Source organism: Equus asinus, chromosome 6 (assembly GCF_041296235.1).
Source record: "Equus asinus isolate D_3611 breed Donkey chromosome 6, EquAss-T2T_v2, whole genome shotgun sequence".
Lineage (NCBI taxonomy): Eukaryota > Metazoa > Chordata > Mammalia > Perissodactyla > Equidae > Equus > Equus asinus.
Window position 1 is genome coordinate 15909565 of NC_091795.1, and position 26939 is coordinate 15936503.

Below are 26939 nucleotides of genomic sequence, written 5' to 3' on the forward strand. Positions count from 1 at the left end.
CATATTTGTGGTTCATTATTGCCTGAAACATCGTTGCGTGGCACATGCCTGTACTATAAAGGTGGAATGCATGTTCCAAGGCATGTGGGTCGGTTATAGGAGGAGGAGGCAGGGGGACAGTCCCTGGATCCTAGCCGTTGTATGTGGGAAGCAACTGGCAGCTGGACTGGCGCTCTGTCACAGCATGTGTGCCGGAATATCTGGAGGCAATCCCGAGGATAGAGGTGTTCTCTCCCACCAGTAGCTCCTCACGGAACTCTAGACACCAAGCCGTCGTCTCAGCATTTCTGCCTAGCCTGCTTTCTGTTAGTTACATGAGGGCATATCCTGAGACCAGATTTATTTGCATTAGCAGCAAAGGAATCAACGCCCGTGACATCAGAGCTGGTGGGCAGGCCAGGGGAGCAAAACTCACCCTGGATCCCAAAGCAGGCCTGCCACGGGCAGTAGTGAGAGCTGCCACAGGCGGGCTGGATCTACGAAGCCCACTGGAGGAGAAGGCGGTAGAGTAGGGAGCTGGGAGGCCTGGTTTGTTCAAATCTGTACCCCAGCACCTATTAGCTAGGTGTTCTCTGGGCTGGTCTCTTACCCTCCCTGAGTTTAAGTTTCCTGGTCTTCAAAAAGGGAAAAAGAAAAAATTGTTGATTACATATTTATTTAAGTATTGTTTAAAGACCCAAGCCCAGAAAGGCACATTTTGCTGAATAGAGAGAGCCTTATATGACGTCAGTTCAAAGGACTCAGGGGCGACTTTTCTTCCCCGAGCATCTCTCAACTTGTTTGTGGATGCCTGAAATTCTACCAGATCGATGTCCTTCTTCTTGCTCCAGAGTCCTTGTTGTTGTTAGTGCCCTTGAGTCGATTCCAGCTCCTAGCGACCCTGTGTACAGCAGAGGGAACCCTACCCAGTCTTTCTGCGCCATCCAGCACTGTATCAGACAAGGCTTCACTGCTATTCACAGGGTTTTTGTGGCTAATTTTTTTGGAAGTGGGTGGCCAGGTTCTTCTTCCTAGGCTGTCTTAGTCTGGAAGCTCTGCTGAAACCTGCCCACCATGGGTGACCCTGTTGGTATCTGAAATACTGGCATAGCTTTCAGCATCACAGCAACACGCAGCCGCCGCATGATGATAATCGACAGACAGGTGGTGTGGTGATGGGGAAATGAACCCAGGTCACTGCAATGAGAGCACCGAATCTTACCCACTACCAGTCTTTACCCTCGTTAAATGCCCATGGGTATTTAAATAGTAAATCCAATTAGCTACTCCTCAGGGAAACTGATTTTACCAAGCAGATGAAGGGGGAGATGGGAAGAGAGGAGAGGAACTGAGTGTCTGAGGTGACATTCTGAGTCCCCAAGAACACACAGGCACTACTGAAAAAAGGAGGAACTTTTGGCAATCAATGCAAGAATGGGGATCTAGAACCTCTCAGGGAAACACAGGGGCAGGAGAGACGGCAGGCCAGGCCCTGTGCTGCCCAGAGTTGGCTGAGGGGCTGGGGCAAAGACTCGCCAGGGCCTTGGTCTCTGTGAGATGCGCAGGTCAGGCCAGGACAGCCCTGAAGCTGCCCTCCCACTTTCGAGCCCCCTTTGATTCTGGGTGGTGAGGAGGCCTTTGCAAGAAGAAGCCCGGGGAGTGGCAATTACCAAGAACAAGAGCAACTAGTGCAACACAATGAAGAGACTTTTTTGAAAGACAAGGTAATTTTCGACTTGTAATGCTCATCTTCTAAGTTTATTTATGAAGAGGAGTTCATGTCCACAAGGTAAGGTTTCTCCTGTCATTGGGAGAGGACAGAGGTTCTCATCAGAATGGGAAGTGGTAATTAACTTTGCACTCTGTGGAGCAGCTGGTGTCTTCCTCTGGTGACTTTGGGGACATGAGGGTAAACAGAAGTGACCTTCTAGAACAAGTGTGGGGAATAGATACCTTATTTTTCTTTTCCTCCTCCCAAGTCCTGAGGGACTTGAATGATTGGCGTACATCGCCATTGGCCACATGTGGCCAGGGCGCTGAAGTCAGTGCGCTTTTGTCTTGGGTCCTGGGGAAGCAGGCTGAAAGTGGTTTTCTTTGGCAATAATTGCTTTGGGCTCTGCTCAGGGAGTAGTATGAAGAAGGGAGTAGTAGTAAGAAGAAGTATGCTTCTCTTCTGCAGGACACAAATCCCTATGCCGCAAATCTCACCCAAAATAGCTCCACCAGGAGATTACTCTGGGATGTGGGGTGCCCTGGGTCCTAGCTGCAATTCTCTGTAGCAGATTCTCAAGTCTCTCTCTATTGCATTATCTTCAAAAATATGCCAGACAACTCTTAAATAATTGAGTCAACTGAACAGATCTAAATAGAAAGGAAAAATGCAAGACATTTTTATTTCTGGTATTTTCAGGGTGTAAACAATTCTTTGTTTGTATGAGACATTTTCATCCTTTCCTATGACTCTTCATTAGGAAAATGATACCAATAATTTAAAAAGAGAAACAAAAACCTGGATGTCCAATTTGGTGAAAGCCCTGGGGGGCAGGGATGCCTTGGGGCTGGGGACATGGTAGCTCCTCCCTCTTGGGGCACTCAGCAAAGGGCCACACCAACACACAGGTTCCCAGCACAACTGCTTGAGGCTGTTCTTCAATAAATAAAAAGTCATTGATATTTAAGGACACACATTCTCAATTATTTCTCCCAAGAGCTTTCTAAAAGGATTGGAATTTTAAGGCAAAGATCTATGGTTTGTTCAAAAACCATTTCCTCCTCTAAAACAGTGATTGGAAACTTTAAAGTTTGATATGTATGTGCCAGAGTCCTTCTTTCTAATAAATCTCACAGGGAAAACTAGTTGGTGAATAGACAGATGCTGGGCTGTGCTGGGAAGCAGAGGAGGGGCCTGGACCCAGCCTCCCGGCCTGTGGCTGCTCCATCCCCAGCCTGAACACGCATTCTCAATCCTTGGTGACGCTAAGGAACCCATTCTGGAAACTTCCATCTCTTCACCCACTCCTGCCTCCATAAGATAAAGCACATCTCTCTCATGAAGGAAGCATTCTTTCTCACTCTGCTTGTGAAATCTCTGTAGTGTTTCCACAGGATTCTGCATTAATCTGTCAACAAGCTTTCACTATGTGAATGGTCAGGCAAGGCCCCAACTGAGGCTTGGTGAGACTTGGCTGGTGGTCAGGCTGAGAAAGCATGTTTTGGACACAGGGAGAAAATGGCCAGTTCCAGATGTTGAGATAGCTGGGGCTACCTGAGGTCAAAGGAGGAGGAGACATCTTCCCGCCTGGGTGACCAGAGAAGGCCCACAGGAGAGGAATCAATACCAAGACTGACAGTGAGTGGTGATTGACACTTATTACATGGCAGGGGCTGTGCCAAGAGCTCTAACCTCTTTAACCTCCCTATAAGCCTCTGAGGTCAGCACTAGTACATTCGGCAGATGAGAAAACTCGGAGAGGCTTGGAGTGGTTGAACAACTTTTGGGACCTGGTCAGTTGCAGAGTCAGGGTTCGAACCCAGGCATTCTCACCCTGAGCCTGTGCTGTTAGTCATCACTCTGCTCAGGAAGTAGGGGATAGAAAGGAGAAGTGAGGGCATTTTCTCACCCTCGAAGACAGCAAATAGCATTGTCAAAGGGCATCAATTCAGAGTCCCTGATCGTGTGGCTGACTGACCCCCTGAGTGTGCATGAACCAGTGTGAGCCCACAGAGAGTCTCCTGGAAGCTAGATGCCCACGGCTAGGTGTCTGTGTGGCTTAATGAGCTAGCAATTCATTTTGCAAAGAGTCTTCCAAGAGACCTCGTGAGCTCTCTTGAAGAGCCCACAAGTCAGCCTGGGTGTGTAGGTCGCTGGCTGAGGCAGAGCCAGGACAAGTCAGCTGGGCTGGGGTCTTGTCTCAGCCTTGTCTGATCAAGCAGGAGTTCTGGGGAGGAGCCCCAGCCCACCAACTGGGCTGCCTTCTCCTCTTGAGCACCTCACTGGAAGGAGTCGGATTGAGACCCCGTTGCTGCCTTCTCTGCTGCAGGGAGTCTGGAAGCTCCGTGAGATGCTTGGGTCATGCCCCATTGAAGCAAAAGGAAGCAATGGCGCAAAGTTCCATTTTGCTTCAAGTTCTCTCTGATCCTGCCAGCCTCTGTCCTACTCCCATTGGGCCCGAGATCTCAGGAGCCCAATTCTGCTCAGAGAGACTGACTTTACTGATACGTCCAAGCTTGGGCCTTTTCTCCCCTCCACCCCAACCCTCTTTGAAGCCTCCCGTTCAAGGGGTTTTATTAGCTCTGATGTGAGAAAGAAACTACTAATGCATACCAAAGTTTTCATAGCAGATAGCTGTCATAATAGTGTTTTTTTCCTTTTAAATAAGGGGCAATGCCTTAACCTGAAGGAGCAAGTCCCTGGCAGTGGGACACGGTATTGACAGTAGGCCCGTTAGGAGAGAGAGATGTTAGTAGGGTGGGAATTTCTGATACCTCTGAGCCATATCAAATTTCCCGGGGCCCCAGCACCAAGTTAAAATGGCTGGAGGGAATAAATATCTGTTGGGATGCTTTGAGCTTTTCTTTCCTTTGCCCGAATCCCAGAAGGTGGGGTCCAAGGCTGTATAAGTTTGCAATAATAGGGATTTAATCTCTTCGGAAATTGTTGTCCATCACTTATTAGCAGAGTTTGCTAAGGAGCTGGGACCAAGAACCGAGACAGAGCAAAAACAAAAACAAATGTGCATCTGAGAGATGAAGTGACGTAACAAGCGAATGAGGAGAAATGATGGAGGAGGGTCCAGTGATAGGGATGTGGGGACTGAGGGACTGTCATTGCATTTTTCAGCCATCAGATAATATGCAGCTATCATGGGAGGGAGAGGTTTTCAGTGTTATGTATGTAAGACAAAAATAACATAATTATTGGAAATAAAGTTTCCTATGGTTCAACTCAATCAACTCACTGAGAACTTAAGAAACATAAAACCTAAGTCCATTTGCACCAAATAGGTCCTCTCCCATTCACTCACTATTATGCCAGGAGCTTGGAAAAGAATGCTGCTCCATTTTTTGCAGTCGAAGACACTGGGGCATGGAGAGGTTAAGTGAGTTTTCCCAGGTGTACTAGTAAGTTAGGAACAGGGCTAGAATCAGAACCCAGATTTCCAGACAGCTGCCTGTGTTGGCATGTCATTGATGGGGCTGATGGCTCTGCTGCCAAGGCATGGCACTGCCTACAGGCCCATGAGCATGGCACGAATCCCGACCTTCCCCTGGAAGTGAGAGACAGGACGTCTGGTTTGTACTACGTCCCTAGTGCGCAGAACACACTCAGAGAAAGTCCAATAAATGTCTGATGTATACTTGGGACAGTGTGGCACTTTAAAATCTTTGCAGTAGAATTTAATCTGCTGCATTTGAATCTTCAATTTGTCACCTTCCAGAAGTTATGTAACTTTTTAGCCTCATGTTTCCAGATCTGTAAAAGGAGAATAAAAACTGCTTCAGTGTGGGTTGTGCAGATTAAGTGAGATGAAAAATGCAGTTAGCAGGAGCATTGTGAATAGCCCTCGCCCTCCAAAGGCTTTCTTTCCCCCACAGTCGGGATCAGCTATGGGAATAACTTGTTCCAGGTGTAAAATGAAAAGCCCATCTTACCTGCTGAGGCCATTTTCAACGTGATCAAGATCTCTGTCCGTGGTGCTTACCGCAGAGTGGGCTGGGGAGGGGTGGGAGTACTGGGTGTTAATCTTGGCCATCTTCTTGGTTTGTCACATTCAGCCACAAAGTGGTTGCTGAAACATGAATGCAAAGCAGACATGTCGTGAGGACAGGGAAGTAGCTGCAAACCCAGCTTGCTGTATGCAAGGGCTACTCCCCCAGGCGAGCCCTGCACACATGCCCTCCTCCAACTTCTCTCACAGTTCTTGCCACACTGTGTTTTAGTTGGGTGTCTCTGGGCTCTTCGTCCCAGGCTGAAACACAAACAAGGTCCTTTCCTCCTTTGTATAGGCTGCCATGCCGAAGAGCTGCTCAAAGTAAGTGCTGATCCAGCCAACGAATGACTGAAAGGTCAAATTGGTACCCTATGTAAGAAAGCTAAAATCCTCATGATTCTCTGGAATGACGCAATGTCCCTTGTCACTCTGGTTTTCTCACTTACTTATTTTTATCTTATAATTTTGCATGTTTTAGTAGCTCCCCAAATCCTGTTTTAAAACAAAGCATACAAAAACGAATAATACTTGGCATTCATAGAACCTTTACAATGCAATGTTAAACCCAATACACATTTCATCTCATAATCCTCACAATAACCTCATTAGATAATTATGATTTTTATTCCATTTAAAGATGACCAAGTTGAGACTCAGAGGTGTTAAGCAGTTTGTCCAGCCAAAGAAATAGGTAAAACCTGTTGATGGCATGCTCCCTGTGCTAGAAATCAGACCACGAATCCTTTGCCCTCAGCAAACGTTAGAAGGGGCCCCTGTGATTGATGAGAAAAGAAAGCTGATGCGAGTGCGGGGCTCGTTTAGCGAAAGCAAAGACTGGCCAGTTCAATGATTTCCTATCAAAATCTTCCCGTTAGGAGATAAATCCCTGAGGATGGATTCTCTGCAACAGACAAGCACAGGTTGCGTCGAGCAGCCACATGGCGTAAATGTGTCAGATGTCAGCAGAGACGACTCCAGAGAAAGATGGTGATTCCTAGAAATAGCCCAGTGACTCACTCCAGGACTAAATTAATTTCACATCCAAAGGAAGGTCAATGCAAGGGGCCTAGAGCCCTGAACCCAAGCAACCAAGTAGGTATGGTTCCTGCTCACCAAGATCAGCTCACCAGGAGTTACTCAGTGGCTGCCCTGGATCATCAGGTCCTGCTTCATCTGAGGTTTGATAGTACAAGTCTATGATTTAAATTTTACAATTTTCTCAGTAGGTCAAAAATGGTTTTGATTTTTAAAAATTTTATTTATGTAACAGTTAGTGAGTTTCTGGTTGATTATAGGAGATACAAAGAAATATAAGACAAAGACTGTTCTCAAGGATCTTACAGGCTAGTGGGGCAGATGATGGATACCAGAGGATCCTGCAGGCTGTGCCAAGGGGCTTGGGCTCTACCCTGAGCCCAGGAGGGATGTGATCAGATGTGTAAAGGCCACTCTGGCTGCACTGAGGAGGACATATCCAGGGAACCTGAATGGGTGTGAAGTGAGCACTAAAATGTTGCTGCAGTATTTCAAGGGAGAGAGAATAGTTGCCTGAACTAGGTTTGTGATAGTGAATCAGATACATTCAAAAACTACCAAATGGAGAGAATCTCCAGGACATGGTAATTGATCAGGTATAAGGGATGATGAAGCGGGAGGTGCTGAGCATGATGTCTTGACTGCTGGCTTGGGTAGGTGGTCGTGCCACGCACTGAGGCAGGGAACTGGGAGGAGGAGCAGGTTGGAGGAAGAGAATGATTCCAGTCTGAGATGTCCATGGAAACTTGAGAGCCAACTTGAGAGTCAATGAGAGTCTTCCATTAAAAGCAATAAACCCAATTTGAAATCATCCATCCTACACTTTTTTAGAGAGCACTTACCATAATAGTGCCAGGCAATGAGCAAAGAGGTAGGGTTTTATCAGAGAACAATATGCAGTCTGTACTTAAGGAGCTCACAGACCAGCGGGATCTGCAACAAGCTTTAAAGAAGTTTTGGGACTGTGTGGAAAAACTATCAAATTGCTCTTCTTTGTACATTTCCAGGAAAATTGCACCAGATAGAGAAAAAGTTCATTGTCTCCAACCTGTGCCCCTTCCTTCAGTCTCTTTGGTCATACCTCCACCCTGGGCACAAAACCTGGCCCCAGATCATTGTACAGAGGCAGCACTTCCGGCCCCTCACAGACCTGCCTCCTGTGAAGGGCCACTGTATGCCAGGCACGGGGCAGCTGTTTGTGGAATAGTTTCTCTTTTAATCCTCACAACCTTCCCTTTTGCAACTGAAGAAACTGAACAGGTGAGTAGTAAGCTTGACAAAGATCTGTCTGACTCCGTGGCCTATGATCTAAAGTGAACGGGTGGCAAAGAACTGGCATTGCCTTTTGGCCTGAGCAGGAGTGGTCCCTCTCTGCCTGGGGCCCCCGTGCTTTAATGGGCCACACTCTGGCCCTCCTCCAGCCACATCCCTCACAACGGATTGAGAAACTCATGAGGCCAAAGGTATATGCCCACCCAGAACCCTGCCCCCTGCTCTAGACTATGCTCTGAGTGCCCAGGACCCCCAGTTCTCTGCCAAGGAGGCTCTGGATTGGTTCTAGAGCCTGCCTAGGCCTCTTCACAGGCGTGTGTTCCTGAGAGTGGCCCTAGTGTGCACTCCTCTAGGCCTCACGTGGCCCAGGAGCAGCTGTTTGTGAGGGAGGGGTGAATGGAACTTGGAGGTGTAGGCAGGTTGTCCACATGCATGTGTGAAACGCCCCTATGACATGAGGTAGACCCAGGGCTAGGCAGAGAAGGGCCACGGGTCTGGGAGGAGAGATCAAATCTCCCGATGCCATCACGTTCGGAGGTCGAACTCAAAGTGGGCTGAGAAGTCTCAATTTGAACCTGGTCTCCAAGTCTTTGTGGAAGTGATGTGCAAGATAGGAAGATAGGGTATGTTTGACTTAGCAATGTGCCGGCTCGGGATCTGTAATGGGCATCTCTTGCCCTCTACCTCACATCCTTCCTGCCCATCCTTCAGTCCAGCTGTTACTATGGTAACCAGCTGCATGCTGGGTAGCCCAGTAGCACCTTGCCTCAGCTACACTGTGGATTGTCCACCTTCTTCCCTGGAGCTTCCCTGCTTCCCCCAGGGAGCACCTGCTGGGACCATGTCAGCCAATCTGACACACATACATACCTAGAAATGCTGGGAGTTAACCTACCATGGGCAACCCTTGACTAACGGAATCTAGGAACCATGAGTAACTGTTTCCCTCTTCTATTTCTCACAAAGATAATTCGGAGGCACATTCTACATGGTCTTTTGGAGAAGCCCTAGGGATCAAGAATCAAGGGTCAAGACAGTTGCCCAGAGTGGCGATCAGTTTGACAATGTACAGTTGGGGTAGTTTTCCTTTCTTCCCTTGTTCTTTCTTCCAAGGCCTCTACTCCTCCTTGGAATCGCTCCCCAAATAGCCTGCCTGCCACATGCCCTTGTCCAAGTTTCTGTTTTTTGGTGGGGGAGGGGATTACATCCGTTTAGAGAACATTTTTTAGATATTTAGATACATGGTAAGAGAGCCATGTGTGCTCTTGACCCAGGCTCATCCAGAGTTAGAAGTAAATCTAATTTCCTTGTGAATTCTGTGTTCTTAATCCAGGAGAATGATGTTGGGTAGTACAGGGCAAAATGTACACGATTAAAGGGAAACATTAGTTTAAGATAAGTCATAAATCTTTTTTCCCCAGTCGTTTCATAAATGTCACGAGTGTCTTTTTTAAAAAATTGCTTAAAAAAATCAGGATCCAAATAAGTTCCATATATTCTGATTGGTTGATGTATCTCATTGGTATTTTTTCATCTAAAATTTTCTGTGCATTTCTCTTCTTTCTCTTTGTGTAAGAAACATAATTGTTTGTACTATAGTTTCCTATAATGGGGATTTTTGCCGGTTCCAACTCTACAGTGTTTCCTGTGAATTGGCAGTTGTACTCAGAGAATTGGTCAAATTTGGGTTCAATTTTTTGTTGTTGTTCAATTTTTTTTTGCAAGAATATTTCTTTGGGTGATTTTCACAGCCATTGACGATCATTGCCTAGATCCATGAATTCATTAGGAGCTGCAAACAGTTGGTAGTCTATCATTCCTTCTTCATCAGTTAGCTGAAATGTTCTTAAAAAAGAAAATTTTACTTATTATTTGGCTGCTCAGTGGTGCAGTTCATACAGGAGAGGCCGGATAAACATTTAATTCTTTCCCTTTAAGTTTTTAAGTCATGACATCCTAAAAGATTCCCTTACTGTCCTATGCGTTTCTACATCTCCTCGCCCCCATAAACTCTAGGAGAACTAACAAATGAGACTATGAAGTTACAATCAGCCATCCTGAGGCTCTGTTGAAAATGAAAACCGCCGTCCAGCCAGGGCCCCCTGAGTATGAGGCATTTTCATATCCATTACTTGCTAATCCTCAGGAATCCCAAGAGGTAATAGTGATGTTGATTTTGCAGATGAGGAAACGGAGGCTTGGGTCTGTCTGACCCTGAAGTCCACGTTGTGTGTGTTTTGTTTATCACACTCACTGCAGGAGATTAGAAATGCACAAATATAATTTTAATTTTCAAGCACAGGCAGAAGATGCATCCTGCCAACTAGCAGGGTGACTTTGAAGTGGACCCCGGCGGGAGGAGAGGAGTGGTTTATGAGCATCTCCCAGATCAGTGTGTGTTTCCTAGGGCTTGATTGGGGAATTAAGAACATACCATATCAGACAATTCTCATTTTCTTTACAACATTACTAAATCCAATATGTTTTCTTCTGCCCGACACACTTATTGGCTCCTTCAATGTCGCAGATATTGTACCTGGCCCTGAGGATTATGAAGATGAAGGAGATAGGTCCCTGCCTTTGAAAGCACAAAATTGCATGGAGAAACCAGGCACATAAACAGTGGGTAGGATAGAGAGGTGCTGAAACACAGTTAGAGGCATGATGGGGAGCAATGTGGATAGTGGCGGACTAACTCTGCCTCAGGGGCTACTGAGGTCAGAGGAGGCTTCCCAGGTGAGGAGCAATCACAGTTTTTCTTTAACATTATTCAACATTTAGCACGCATTGGCCATGTAGCACCTTCCAGGATTTAATTGTGATTTTTGTGCTCTGGTGCATGTCTTTAACCCTATCTCATTATTCTTGGCTTGGACACCCAGGAAGACCAGGACTCTATCACAGCTCACCTACATTCCAGTTATTCTTGTACTTTTCTCATTCCTTTATTAACTCCAAAAGCCTTGAAGGCAAGAAGCATTTCCTTCCACTTAAAAAATATTTTATCCTCCCAAACACCCAGCATATACAAATGGCAGGCAATAAAAAGTAGGTGGCATAAATGGAGGAGGGACAGGTAATTGTAATGATGATACTGATAATAACAACAGTATAATCACTGAGCATTTACTCTTTGCCTGGTACTGTTCTAATAGCTTTAAATGTGTGTTAACTCATCTGACCTCCACAACGCTCCCATGAATGAGTCACAGTGAACATTTCTATCCTGCTTCAAAACGGAGAATTTATGAGGGAGAGAGCAAGTGACAACAAAGGAGATCAAAATATGTGAAGCCATTTGCTCTAAACTAAAATGTGCTTCTGGAAAAAAGTTTTGGTCCCACTCATGATGACTAACTCTTTATACTAAAAAGAGTATTGTCTATGCTCTATCTTCTTTTTTTATTATGGCTTAAACATGAAAACCAGTCCTGGTTCAATTTGGGTCATTTGAAACATTATCATTTTCTGAGCCCTGAATGTAGCTTAGGCAACAAAGAGGTGCCTACAGCCCAATATGCATGCTCCTCAAGCCCACTGGAGGCCTTTCTGAATTATCACTGTCCTTGGTTATGACGCCTATTCAGCCAGGGGCTGGCAGGTCCCATTAGTGAGGCACCAAGTCTGGACACAAAGCCATGCCAAACAAACCGAAACCCCAATTAGGGGAGAGCCTCCTGTCTTTTTAAATTTTTTATTTTATTTATTTTTTTTCCTGCTTTTTCTCCCCCAAATCCTCCCAGTACATAGTTGTGTGTGTGTGTGTGTGTGTGTGTGTGTGTGTATATATATATATATATAATTTTTTTTCTTTAGTTGTGGGTCCTTCTAGTTGTGGCATGTGGGACACCGCCTCACCGTGGCCTGAAGAGCAGTGCCCATGTCCGTGCCCAGGATCCGAACCAGAGAAACACTGGGCTGCCGAAGCAGAGCGCACGAACCCAACCACTCAGCCACCGGGCCGGCTCCGGAGAGCCCCCTGTCTTGATGGACAGGCATGCTTGACCCAGGCCTCCATTTTCTGCTGCTGAAATGAATCAGTTTTACCACTTTGGGGTCTTTGATCTTCTCAGAAGGAATATCTCTCTGGGTTTCTTCCATTTCTGTCCTCCACAACTCAACTTTCACAGCATCACTCTGGGCAAAAGCACTCAACAAATTCTCAGTACATATGAGGTTGGACAGGTTCACTTTGTCAAATTAAACTCTAAAGATAAGTCAATAACTCCCATAAGGTCCACATGCCTTGGAACTTTTTTCTAAAACCCACTTCTAATCGCCTTTCCCTTCTTCCCCTGTCCCATCTGAGCACTGCAAGGTAGAGGGAAAATATTCAACGCTAAGTCACTTAATCACTCCAAGAGCTGAGAGGCAGCTCACAGAGCAAACACAAGGAGCAAAACAGGCATAACTATGCCCACTGATGACGGTTGTGTGTTTTCAAGCCATCCTAGGCTTATGTACGGGGAAAACCCTGAGTAAAATATCTTTTGTTTGAGACAAACAACATTGGAAAGACAATATGGGTGGTCGAGGGCACTGTAGTGAGAAAAAGAAGAGCTGGATTCTCTTCTCATCTCAGCCTCCAATTTGGGCAAGTGAACCAGCACTTGAGTTTCTTCATCCAATGATGGACATGGACTTATTGCAAATGAAATCTTCCACAGAAACCCAATGCATAAAACATTTACTTGTATATTTTATTTAAGTGCATTTGATAACTTTTATAAAGAGATTCAGTGAGACACAAGTTAATTTTGATGATTAATGTGTGGTATGGGATATGTGTCAATGCTGTCTTTATTTGGGTTTTTCAGATATTTAAATATATATTTAAAAAACTCCCTTAAAACGTGTACAGAACACCCTAGGGAACTCTGTGGAACAAAGTTGAAAACGAAGGTCCAACTAATAGTTAAAGGTCCTTCCATTCCAGAAGTTCCACGATGGGACAAAATTCTACAGTGCAAATGTTGTACCTGATGGTCCTCTCATATTTTGTGTGTGAATGTGATCCTATGTGGAGGAAATGAAAATACTCCTGAGATTAAAAAATGGGAAAGAAAAAAACTATATAATGTTAATATTCTCTGGACATGGTACAATATAAGTAAAAACTACTGGAATACCAGAACTTATGTGAGAGAGCACTTTGAAAATTATATTAATATGCAAAGATCCCCAACAAAATACTAACAAACCAAATCCAGCAAGGTATAGAAAGGATTTTACACCATGACCAAGTGATATTTTTTCAAGGAATGCAAGGTTATTGTAACATCTAAAGTCAATCAGTGTAATACACCATATTAATTAGAACAAAGGGTGAAAACCACACGATCATCTCAGTGGACACGGAAGCAATTGACAGAACTCAGCATGGTTTCATGATAAAAACAATCAACAAACTAGGACTAAAAGGGAACTTCCTCAACCTAATAAAGGGCATCTATGACAAAACTACAGCTAACATGATACTTAATGGTGAAAAGACTGAAGGCTTTCCCCCTAAGATCAGAAACAAGACAAAGAGGTCCACTCTTATCACCTCTATGCAACATTGTACTACTAGCCAGAGTGATTAGGCAAGAAAAATAAAAAGATTCAGATGGGAAAAGAAGTAAAGCTATCTCTATTTGCAGATGACATGATCTAGTATATAGAAAACCTTAAGGAATCCACTAAAAAACTATTAGAATTAATGAACGAGTTTAGAATTGTGGCAGGATACAAGATCAGCATAAAAAATATCAACTGTATTTCCACACACCAGTAATAAATAGTAAGAAAATGAAAAAACAATCCCAGTTTTAATAGCAGCAAAAAGAATAAAATACCTAGAAATAAATTAAACCAAGGAAATGGAAGATTTTGTACACTGAAAACTATAAAACATTGTTGAAAGAAATGAAAGAAGATACAAATAAATGGAAAGATATCTCCTGCTCATAGATTGGAAGAATTAATATTGTTAAGATGGCAATACTCCCCAAACTAATCTACAGATTAATGCAATCTTTATCAAAATTCCTGCTGGAATTTTTGCAGAAATTGACAGGCTGATCCTAAAATTTACATGGAAATTCAAGGGACCCAGAATAGCTAAAACAATCTTGAAATTTTGAAAAAGAAGAACAAAGTTGGAGGACTCACACTTTCTGATTTTAAAACCTATTACAAAGCTACGGTAATCAAGATAGTGTGATGCTGATGTAAGAATAAGAGATAAGTCAATGGAATAGGATTGAGAGTCCAGAAATAAGCCCTCACATTTATGATCAATAGATTTTTGACAATGGTAACAAGATAATTCGGTAGGGGAAAGAATAAATATTCTCTTCAACAAATTTTGCTGGGACAACTGGTTATCCACATGCAAAAGAATACACACCATGCACAAAAATTAACTCAAAATGGATCACAGACTTAAATGTAAAGGCTAAAACTATAAATTTCCTAGAAGAAAACATAGAAATAAATCTTCATGATCTTGGATTAGGCAATGATTTCTTAGATTTGACACCAAAAGCACAAGTAACAAAAGAAAAAATATATTAGACTTCATCAAAATAAAAAACCTTTGCGTCAAATGATACCATCAAGAAAGTAAAAAAGCCACCCAGAGAATGGAAGAAAATAATTTAAAATCATATACTGGTAAGGGACTTGTATTTAGAATATATAAGGAACTCTTTTACAGCTCAATAATAGAAAGACAAGTAACTTCATTAAATAATGGGCAAAGGATTTGAATAGACATTTCTCTGAAAAAAGATATACAAATGTTCAACAAGCACATGAAAAAATCCTTAATATATTTAGTCATGGGGAAATGCAAATCAAAATCATGGTGACATACCACTGCATACTATCTACAATGGTTATAATAAAATAACCAGATAAGAAGAAGTGTTGGTAAGGATGTGGAGAAACTGGAATCCTCATATACTATTGGTGGGAATGTAAATAGTGTAGCCACTTTGGGAAACAGTTGGAAAGATCCTCAAAATGCTAAACATAGAGTTACCATATGACCCAAGAATTCCACTCCTAAGTGCATATATACCTGAGAGAAATAAAAACATCCATCCACACGACAGTTTGTACATGAATATTCATAGCAGCATTATTCACAATAGCCAAAAAAGGGGAAAGAACCTAAATGTCTATCAATTAATAACTGGATAAGCAAAATGTGGTATATCTACATAATGGAATGTTATTTGTATGGAATATTATTAGGCAACAAAAAAGAATAAAATATTGATACATGCTACAACACATGGATAAACCTTGAAAACACTCTAAGTAGAAGAAGCCAGACAGAAAAGGCCACATATTGCATGATTCCATTTATATGAAATGTCCAGAACAGGCAAATCCATAAAGACAGAAAGTAGATTAGTGGTTGCCAGGGGTGAGAGGTGGGGGAAAGTCAGAGAAAAGAATGACTGCTAATGGCTACAGGATTTCTTTGCGGGTGTTGAAAAGTTTTAAACTTATGTTGTGGTGATGGTTGTACAACTGAGAATATACTAAAAATCACTGAAATGTATACTTTAAATGGATGCCTTTTATAGCAAGTGAATTATATATAAAAAAAGAAGTAATGTTAAATCTAAAACCAAAACACTTTCAAAATGCAAAATTCACAGTGTCTGCTACAAGGAACTCACAAAATATAAATGTAATAAAGGGGAGAGATGTCAAACTATCACAATAATGATAATCATCATCATCATCATCATCATCATCATCACATTTTTGAAGGCTTACACTATTCCAGGCACTGCTCTACACGAATTAATTTATTTAATCCTCACAATAACCCCGTGAGGTAGGTGCTATTATTATCCTTATTTTATAGATGAGCAAAACAAGGTACACAGTTCACACAGCCAGGACTATAGAAGCCTATCTAATTGTAGAGCCGGCAGGCTTAATCCCCTGCCTCTCAAGAAACAAGGCCAATTTCTGGGACCAGTAAGTATCAAAGCTTCTTTCATCTGCCCAAGAAAGATTCAAGAGGGCAGCTCAGGTCTTAGAGCACGAGAGCGTGTCCGGTTGTGCTCAGGCTTGAGCCTCCAGGTGATGAGAGGACGTGGAGGTCAGAATCCCCCCTCCCTTTTCTGTGGAGCACGGGCAAACCCAGGAATGTCCCTGAACCAAGAGAAAGAGAAGGACGCTGAGTTAGGAGAGTTGAGTCTTGTTTCCCAAGGAAACCTCTGAATGGCTGTGAGGTAGAGTTCTCCCTCTTCTGAACTCGACACATTTTCATAACACCAGCAAAGCAAAGGGAAGCTTTCATATTGCCAGCTGCAGATTTTCAATTCCGGCCTGAGAAGAAAAATTAACACTGTTCCCAGGAACAGGAAGAGATTTGGGGTGAAAGAGAATGCACTGAAATTGTAACAAGGTTATCAATTATGTTATTCAACCACCAGACAGAGGCCTATCTCATGCCTAGAAAGTGTCTTGGTCTGCTGCGGAGATGACTCAGAATTAGTGGGACTCTGGTTTCCTCCTTGCTAAGTGTACTCAGTTTCAAAATAATTGTTTTGCAATAAGATTCAGCTGCTCAGGTTGAGATTCCAAAGGATGAAACTGCTTTCCAGATGTTGCTAGAGCTGGAGATCCCAGATCTCTGTAGCCTGTGGTATAGATGCTTAACCCAGAACTCCATCAGTTCCCCCACCCCCAACCCCTGACACACACACACACACACACACCTAGAGCCAAGAAGGACAGTCAGGGGACCTCCTTTTTTCCCCCAAAGACCTGTTTCACCAAGCCTAGTTGCAGGCACAAGAGGTAAAGTGTTTTTTATCTTAATTAACTTCGGGGATGTGACTATAAAAGTAATATACTGTCATCACAGGAAATGATAAGATGGCCGTATCTAACTTTGAGCACTTGCCATGTCAGGCACTATGCTAAGGAATTCACACCAGTTACTTCATTTACTCCTCCCAAGAACCCACTGAACAGGTATTATAACTACTACTTCCAATTTACATGTAAAGAAACTGAGACTCAGAATGGTTAGATAACTTATTCAAAGTCACCCAGTGGCAGAACCGGGGAACAAAAGTGTGTTTGAGTTTAACCCCCTACGATGCATTACTGTAATACAAGATGAAATGTGTGAAGTCCTGCAAAGGAGGACAAAAGAAACGCTCTGGGGTCAGATGAGGTCCAGGGCGCAGGCAGTGTGAGGATGCAGCATATCCAGGGAAGAGTTTTTCTTGGTACCAAACTAACTGGAGTGGCACCACCCCAGCTACTCCCAAATACACTCTTCCTCTCCCAAGCCCCTGCCCTGGTTAACGCCATGCATGACACCTGGAGCCAGCTGATCACGCAGCTGAGACTCGTCATGCTGTCACTCCTCCGTCTCCCTCACATCCGCAGATCCAGCGTCACCAAGCCTTCTGTTACACCACCAACGACCTGTCCCCTCTGTCTCCTTTCACTCCTTCATTCACTAAGTCAGAAGTAGACTGAGCACTCGGCACATGCCGGGGCTCTGCCAGGCAGGTGGGTATGGTAGTGAACAAGCCAGAGGCAGCTCCTGGCCTCCTCAAGTTCCGCTCCCATCTTTGTGCGAGGGTTGTCCCCCTCCCCAGGATTGTTGATATAATTCCCTTTGCTCATCTCCCATCTTCAGTCTTGCCTCTGCAACCCGTCCAAGGCCTGGCACTTAGGAGGTGCTCAATAAATGAATCTTCCACACTGACACCAGCATCTTTCTAAAAGGTAGTTTTAATCATGTCACTCAGAAACTTTCGGGAGTTGCCTATTTTGTTCAGCATACAGTCTTAGCCTGACACTCAAGACTTTTAGTAACCTGGACCGTATCAGCCTCAAGGGGACGATCCATTTAAACCAAATTACTCACTCTTTCTTTAAGTGTGCCATGAATTTTCTCGCCTCACCTATTGGCAGTGTCTGCTCACCAAAGCTCGCCCTGTGCTTCCTGTACATGCCAGTCTCCTTTCCAGGCCAGGTGGGGCCGACTCTGGCTAGAGGATTCTTCCCACAATGCAGGGTCCCCCAATGCCTCACAACCTCAGGCACTGCATAAGCAGTGGGCTAAGCTATGGAGATATTCCGAGTCTATATGTTACCACAGTAAAGCCTATCCTCTTCTGACCAAGCCACACATCTTTGCTTCGGTTAGTCCCTCTGCCTAGAGAGAGGTTTCCTCTCTTGCTCACCAGTTGAAATCCCCTTCATACTTCAATTTTCACTCCAATATGACCTCCCCTGGGACGCCCTCCCTGACCAGGGGTCAGTCTCTCCCTCCTCTCTCTACCCCAGGGCACTGTTATCACTTCTGTTTCAGCCCAGGGCACAGGCCTGCTGACAGGGGCTGTAAGGGCTTGTCTCTCACACTACAGGGTGATGTCCAAAGGGCAGGGACTGTGTCTGTTTGGTTCTGTTTCCCCCAAAGAAGGTAGTCTGTGATTTGTACTCAGGAGTAGTGAGTGTGCAGCCTACATGAATTAGGTCAGAGGGAGAACATTTACCCCCTGGTCCCAGTGTATGCAATTGGGGGATGGAGGAAAAAGCTTGATACCTCTCAGTCAGGAGGCCCCCGTGGCAGGGATTAGAGAGGGTTTCAGATGACCAGGCCGCTGGGGGGTAGGAGGTGGGTCGCAGAGCCTGGTTACTGCCGTCCCTCCCGACTCCCGCAGGAAACCCGCACGCAGCCAGGGAGCTAGCAAAGAGCCTTTGCAGCTTCCAACTGTTTACCTCCTGGGTGTCATGGCGACGGGGGATTGGTCTCTATGGCAACCCCATTATTAACCAGACACAGCGACCGCTGGCAGATAGTGAATGAGGACAGAAGAGGCAGAAAAACAGGTGCATCAAAGGCAAGGGGCACACGCAGCCCCGCCCCAAGTGCCAGCGAAAGTGACTGAGCTCTTGCGCTGACCAGCCAGTTACACAGGGAGCCACCTTCCACCTTCTGCCGCCCAACGAGGACCCTATACATGACTGAACAGAGGCTGAAGGGGAAGTGTGTGCGCTTGGGCATTTATATGAAGTAAGGGGAGTTCATGTCTTCCCCGCCCCCAGCCCCACCAAAGGAGGTCCCACTAGCGCAGTGGAGTCCCAGCTGGGTTCCCTGACTTGGCGGAATCCGAGACTTTGGCATACAATACCTGGTTTGGAGAGCGACAGTAATAAGGGTCCCCTCCCCTCACCTGGCCCGACTTTCCACTGCGGCCTCCAACTATTTCTCACTTAGGAAGTATGTGAGCCCATCGCCAGACAACGATATTGTTGCTCGTTTTTATGAATGAAAGTGTGGGTGTGTGAGGGTGTGTGTGTGCGGGGGTGGGGTGGGGGTGCTGACGGACAGTCCACAGAGAAAGTTAGGGATCTGGGCTGCCCACTCCGGGATGGAGCCTGAAGCCAGGTGGGGGGCCATTGCCTAAGGGATTGGGGTGCTGAGGACCGTGCCGCCGACCCCGGATTCTGGAAGACTTGGTGTAGAGCGTCCACAGTCTGGTTGTCGGGTTTCCAGCCCAGAGTTTGCACCCGCGGGGCCGCCTTGCGCGGAGGGTCCTGGGCAAGCGGACTGAGTGTCCGAGGCACCCCGTCCGCAGCCAAGGAGGCCCGACCGCGGGCTCTGGGTCCGCTTTGCTCTCGCCCCCTTCATCCTCGGCCTCACGCCGCGTCTAGCTGTAGATACCCGCTTCAGAGTGACAAAGTTTAAAATCTCACTGACGGCGTAAACTATGGCAGCGGTGAATTGGGGAATTACCAGGGGATAAAAGTGAAACAGTCCCTCCGTGGCCCCTCTCCCCCAGCCCCAGCCTTCGCCCCAGAGGCCGCAGCGCCTCGCCGGCGGGCCCCGCCCCCTCCGGGCGCCAGGAGTGGGGTTGGGGGCTGAGCTGGGGAGAGTAACCCAAGCACAGAGAGCCGGGATGGATATCTGGTTAGGGGATTGAAAAGGATCAGAGGGCCCGCCGCCCCCTGTTCTGCTACCTGAGCACTAAGTCCCGAGGCTGCTCCCGGCCAAGATCGCAGATTATGATTTTATCATTAAAAAAAAAGTGACTGCTCACTCCCCTAAGAATTTCAATTCCCCGCCTCCTCCTCAGCCCACCTGTCTCTTTGGCTCCCCAAGGCAGAGTAGGGTCTGGCGGAGGCAGTCCCCTGACCCCAATCCGCTGCTCTCCTTGGCTCTTGCTCCCCCCAAGCTGCGGACACAACCACCCCACGCGCGGCGTGGACCGGGGGAGACTCTGCGCGGGTCCCCAACCTGGAGCGGGGGCCGTGAGGCGGCCAAGGAGCCCCTTCCCGGAAGGTCGGCCCTGGAGAAGCGGGGTGCGGCCTCTGGGTACAAGGTGTCTTGGGGAGGTGTCCTGGGGTGGTGTCGCAGCTGGACCCCCTTTCCCTCCCCAGCGGGAGTTAGCCCGGCTCCTGTCTCCTGCCCCGACGGCTCAGCCCGGGTCGGCACAGCGCGGCTGCGAGTAAAAAGAGGTGCGATAGACTTGGGGGGCACAGGTGACAGCTTCTTGTCCTTTGATCCCAGCTGGAGGGGGAGTGTGTGTGTGTGCCGGGGGTGGGAGAAGAAGCCACAGCTGGCGCTTACTTTCTGCCGGTTTCTCTCCGGCCGCGACGCGGCCCGTTTCAGCACCTGGAGCTGCGGACAGCGCCGCGCGCGTCCTTGGGCTCCGCGGCCCCACTCCGTGCTCGTACTTTTTAAATCCGCCTCCCGGCTGGAGTCTGTGTCCCCAGCACACTTCCCAGCGCCCCAAGAACTCCCAGCTCAAGAACCCCTAAAATCCTTACCCCGCCAAAGTGTGAGCTCTCTGCGGCGCGCCTCCGTCTGGCAGAGCTTCTCCTCGCTCCCTCCGGGTTCTGGGTAGCGGCTCCGGCCTCGCTCCCTCCCCCACGCTCCGGCCCCAGGACCCTCTGCGGACGGCGGAAGGAGCCTGTTGCCTCCCTCTCTCTGGGAAAGTCAGGTGAGGCTCTGGAGCCTCAAAGGCGGTCCCGGAAGAGGCAGAAGCCACTCTTTCATATCACCATCCCCTCCAAGGGAAGAGGGGGCGAGCCAGGAACAAGACAGCAGGAAAGTCCCTCTGTCAGCTCAGGGCTGTCTCCTGACCGCGGGCGGCCACCTTGGACTCTTTCCTGGGATGTTTTACCAGCGATGTAATCCACACTGGATGAAGACACAGCGGAGATCCGGCAGTTGGAAGTTTAAAGGTGGAAATATAGAAATCTTAGGGAGATTTGTTTCTAAAACAAATCTCTCTTGGGGATGTTGTGTATTCTCCTTGCAGAGTTTTTATTTTCTCCTGTTACACCAGACAACACCAGATTCCCTGAACTAAAAATTAAAACCCACCAATCCATCTGGCATTCATTGCCCTCTATGGAAGCCAAAGGAGCTTAAACTCTTTTCGGAGAAAATAATTTTATTTAACAAAGCCTCCACATTTCTGGAAACTCACTCCCCCCAGATATGGTGTATGTCTAAGGACACATCTCCATCAGGAATGAAGACCTAATCTCACCTCCCCCTCAAGCTCTGGTTCTGGATCCCAGGAGCAGGTCCCAGGAGGAATCCAGCCTTCTTGTCTGGGACAAGGGCTGGAAGTCTCCTGGAGTCCGGGTTCCCATAACTGACACTCTTATGGAGGAAACTCTGCAGGAGCAGATCCCACAGCCACCTGAAAACCAGAGGCTTTTCCGAGGACTTGTAACTCATGGCATTTCCTGAACGTACCTGTTAAATTATCTATCCGTGAAGCAGAATGTCTGTAGCAGGCTTAAGTTTTCGAGTTCACGCAACACTTGAAGGGAGAGTTGAAGTGTTTAGTATTCTCTGGAAAAATAAAGAATTAGAATGGCCCATACGTGCACACACACACACACGCACACACACTCGTCTTAAAGAAGGGAAGCAAAACCTAGAAATATTTCCTCCAAAGAAAAGATGAGCTTAATTGCTCAGGTTCAAGGGATTCTGGTCGTAGGAAAACAAGTAAGTGGAAGTGGTGAATCAGCAAAACAAAGTTGAAGTCACAGAAGTTGGAGGAGAGCAGAGTTCTTGTTTTATCATTTGGACTTCTGAAAGACACCTGAAGTGAATTTAACACAAAAGAAAATATAATTCACGAGGTTATGCTTCATCAAGACTTTCAGTATCCTTAATCCAGAGAATCTCCAACATACCTCAGTTACCCTGTGCAATTTTTTTTACAGCCCTCATTGTCAGGAAATGCTTTATTTCCTCTAATTCCTGTAATTTATGCTACAAGTTAAAGCTGTTTCTTGTTAGCTTGTCCTCAGGGAAGACTGGAAGCAGATGGTTATCCTCTGTTGTCCAGAAACATTTCAGAGCTTTAAAAGAATCTTGAAATACTGATTTCGGAGGAAGTAGTGGTTATCACGAGACAATTTTAATGCATGGTCCTAAAAATGAAATATCTCTTTGGACTTTGTTTTTGAAATGCAGACTATTTCTAAGATCTGAGGGGAGAAAGAAGCCCTTACAAATTAACCACGAACTGGAGAAGTGCACTGAGTCTGACGAAATGAGATAGAGCATCCAGTACAGGATAGGGCGTCGGGACGTAATCGGCCCTTAGGAAATGATGTGTGTGGTAGAGGTTACCACTGAAGAACTTTCAGTACCTGAAAGGTGGAAACAGATGAACTGAGATAGAAAATGAGCAGAAAGAGCCTGGGTGGGATATATCTGTGAATTTGCCTGCCAAAGGCATCCAGCAGAAAGATCCTGGGCTGCCAGGATGGAGGGTTCAGATTTGCCCGAAGACTCACTGCTTGTGGTGGCCTATGGGGACCTGTCCTGTTGCTCAAGCTTCATCTGAGGCACAACTATGTACCTCATGTGTGTGTGTGTGTGTGTGGCACAGTGTGGAAGGGACAGCAATCCTTTGTCAAGATGAAGGACACAATCAGCACTAGACAATCCCAGACAAGTGAGTGGGATGTCCTAACAGGTCCATGGCACCAAGAGACCCAGGAGAGGGATCCTCAGAAACCAAAAGCTTTGTTCCAGAATAGGGAGACCACAGTAGGAAGGGAGCTACGGAAAAGGCACCATCTCTCATTCTGATGGGGCAGGTGAGATTGGGAGGGGCGGGGAGAGGACTAGGTTACTTCAGCCTCAATCTAGACTCTCTAAGGAAATGAGGAAGGGTCTGTAGGGAAAAGGGTGGCATCCTATCACTAGCAGCTGAGGAAGGCTGGACCCAGGGAATCTGGCGAGACCACTTCTACCCACCTGTGATTTCAGTGCCAGAGAAATGAAAGGACGAATACTAGCCACGCCCAGAGGGATTGAGTCCGAGCATGAGTAGGCACAGGTGCGGTTTAGGGGACTCCCCAGGGATATGTAGTTTTAATTGTTTATAGAATTTAGAAAATGTCATTGTGGTCTACATAGTATTCTGGGATTTGTGGGGTTTTTTCCACCAATCAACATTAAGATTCAGTGATGTTGCTGCTTGTAGTCATAGTTCTTTCAGTTTCACTGTGTAAATATATAATTTGTTATTTATTCTCAGTGCATAGTATACATTTTGATTTCAAAAATTGGGGAGAAGAACTAAAGTTTTGCTATTCTAATGATGTAAAATCTGCCCAGTGCAAACAAATTTCAGATGTACTGGGGACTTGATATTTATAGGTTAGGGCTGAAAGGCACACAAATTGTGCCCACAGGTGGACAGCAAGACAGCTACTTCTGCTGGGACCATATGGTGTCCAGCGTGTTAAAGAACACACAATCTGATAAGGGGATAAACCAGACTAGCAGATGATAAGCAGAAACGCAAGCAGATAAGCCCAGTTATCAGTAAGGGGGTGGGGGGTGGGCCTGCTCTGGCAGATGGCCTAGATCCTTGGCAAATGATAAGGCAATTTGGAGGAATGGCTTTTGGGAAATAAAACACTTACGCAGAGGCAGGCAAGGTTCACATGAGAAGCAAGGATGCATCAATTTCGCCAGCAGGAATTCTCTCAGTCAGTGCAAAGCCGTCTAGGGCAAGGAGGCCCTGGGGTGGGGGGAAGCAGTCGTTTTCAGTTTTTAAGGCCCACTTTGCCTGCTTCCTTCTCAGACAACGAAGATGATGGAATCTGCTTCCCTTACCTACCAAGCAGTTGGAAGAATAGAAGGAAAATAAAATTAAATTAATGAGACTTGAAGAGTTATAAATTCCATCCAAGTATCGTTAAAAGCCTGAGGAGGACTGTGGTGCTGTGGTATCTAGTCTGCTGTGGCCCCTGGATGTGCTCTTTCAGGTCAGCCTTGCAGGCAGGGGACGTGTGGGGCTGCCTGTAAGGCCCCAGTGTCAGCCTTCCCACGCCACCCATATCTCCTCATCTGACCATCAGTGCCTGAAATTCCACCATCAGAACTTCATCCTGCTATTTTCAATCTTTGATCCCTTTTAAAATGCAGGTAACTCCAGGCTGTAGAGTGTAGAAAAAGAATAATAAAGTCTGATAAGAAAGCTCGAGAAGAGCACTTGATGATCCTGGAGACCAGTGAGGGTGGGATGATATGGATGCCATGGCAGTAGGGGGTAGTATCAGCTGGAGAAAGGGCCCAGGTGACAGATACTGAGCAGTGAGGGCATGAGCCTGGTCCTGGCCCAGGAAAGTAACCTGAGTTTCCCCTAAGCCTAAAGCCTTCGTTTTCTACCCACAAAAGCAGGACGATCCCTTTGGCTAATTGTTAAAGCTGGCAAATGTGTACTGGATGCAAGGCTATTTTAGCGCATTATAACATGAATGGCATGAAAGGTGCTCATTAATAGATGTGGCAGGCCCTGGGGCTCAGCGCTGCTCAGGTCAGCATTTTCATCAAGGGCTTGAGTAAACATACGGTCTCCTGTATATTTGAATATCGATAGAATGTATAATTAACATACACTCAGGAAACTTGGCAAATAAGGGGTGTAAATAAGGATCTGAAAAATCTTGAGAGCTTTTAATGATGGGCTGAATACATAGACCAAGAAAAAATGTAACAGGAACAAGTGTAAGATTCTGCACAAAGGTCCAAGTACTCACATACAGGAAGAGAGACATGGCTTAGCAAATCTCATTCAATATGATGTGTCTCCACAAAAACTGGCCTAAAGCTAATGAGAAATAATGCTACTTAATAGAAGTAGATCATATAGAAAAGAGGTGAGCCTGTCCAGCTCTGCTCTTGTCGACATACCTGGATATTTTCATTTTAGTTGCTTCATTTAGAAAGAGTGTTGCACAAGCAATATTATCTTAATAATAGAACTTTAAAAATCAATTTAATAGAACAATTCTACATTTTATGTTACTTTCTAGTTTTTCTTCACATACACGTATCATTCTCTTTCATAGTGATAATGATATGTAAATACAATTTTGTTATTCTGCTTTTAATTATGCGTTATATCTTGAGAAATAATCCGTCTTGTTGCATTGGTTTCCAATGATTTTTGGTCATGACCAAGTTGTTTATCAATGGCCATGATCATGGCCAAGTAAATTACATAATTAATAGAATGATTTACACTATTATTGACCTTTTTACATACATTTAAACTATTTCCCATTTTCCAGTCCTTTAAATGACTGCCATAAACACCTGCATAGAACCTTTTCCTATGTTTTGTAATTATTTCCTTAGGTTATGTTCCCAAAGTAGGATTATTCCACAGATGTGAACATTTGAATTCAAGAGAAGTTTTAGCAATTTCTATTGCTATCAATCATTTAGTACTTCCATCATTTTTTCTCCAGCATTCTATTTTATTTTTCAAATTTCATGCATAAACTGTACCACATTACAGTTTTGATTTGCATCTCAATAAAAGGTAGTAAAGTTGAATGTTTTATGTCAGTTTATTGCTTGTATTTCCTCTTTGTGAATCATCTGTTCATGTCCTTTGCCCATTTACATTAAAGTTGATGTTTTTCCTTTCAATTTTCAGAAACTTTTCATGCAATGCTTACAGAGACTTTTGCCTGGTTTATTTGATGAAAATATTTCCCCCCGTCTGCTTGCCTTTTTATTTGAGTTACAGTAATATTTATTCTAGAGACTTGCAAACATTTCCCACTGAGATTCATTCAATTCATTGAAAGCCTATGATGCAGTACTCCACTACATATATGATGTCTATTCCTTTTTGATGGTTTTATATGTTTTTATTCTTAATATTAACTCTTTAATACAATTGGGCTTATTTTGACGTAAGGTCTAGACAATTTTACTTAAAATTTCCATCACTTTCAGCAACTAAGTTCATGTGGTTCTTAGATTCGTCATCTGCTAAAAAAAAAAAAAAGGTACCCACTTCTCCCTTTTATTCCAAGAAGCTCTAATAGAATATTGGGTAGGTCAAATACTTGATTGCCTAGAAAAACCCATTCTTCAACCATGCTATGTCAGTTATCAATTCATTGCCTCTCAGCTCCAAATTTGCCCTTCAATACCTGCTCTGCAGAATTATTTTAAACACTTCTTTACAGTGAGCACGATGTTAAGCTTTCTCAGTAGAGGATGCTGGAGTGACCCTGAAGCAGGAAGAGACTGTCCTGCTGTTTCTGGCGGCTACACCATTGGTCAGCAATGAGGATGTGAGAATGTCCAGTAGCGCTCTGCCCCAGCCACATGCCTGGAACACCCGCTCCCTTGATGATGTCCCCGCCCCAGCCCGACCAGGTGGTCACCTTCCTGCGGCTCTCTCAGCATGGACACTAAATGTTGCAGCCCTCTCGCCTGCACCAGTGCTCCAACTCCCTCTGCTTCCCTATGCACCCATATCCCAGGTTTGTCTCCTGTGACCCTGCTGACACAAGCACCATAGCTCCAGGTGTCCTAGTCACACTTGTGCCCCCATTTTCTCTGCACACCTGTGTGGCTTATATGAACCCCACCTGCATAATGAGGGTAGCTTCCTG

General features: G+C 45.4%; 1 protein-coding gene across 2 annotated transcripts in view; it reads right to left on the minus strand.

Moving 5' to 3' along the window:
• The window catches only part of CNGA3 (cyclic nucleotide gated channel subunit alpha 3), a 45932-nt gene extending 24618 nt beyond the window's left edge, over positions 1–21314 (minus strand). Inside the window, exons 1-2 of one of the 2 annotated variants that reach the window (XM_070511661.1) lie at positions 20805–21314; positions 5632–5768 (exon numbers count right to left, since the gene is read on the minus strand). In XM_070511661.1, coding sequence (XP_070367762.1) covers positions 5632–5732 — 101 coding nt within the window. In that variant the 5' untranslated portion in view covers positions 5733–5768; positions 20805–21314. The remainder of the gene's footprint in view (positions 1–5631; positions 5769–20804) is intronic. The other variant, XM_070511660.1, reaches the window with a different exon arrangement.
• Positions 21315–26939: the final 5625 nt, after the last annotated feature.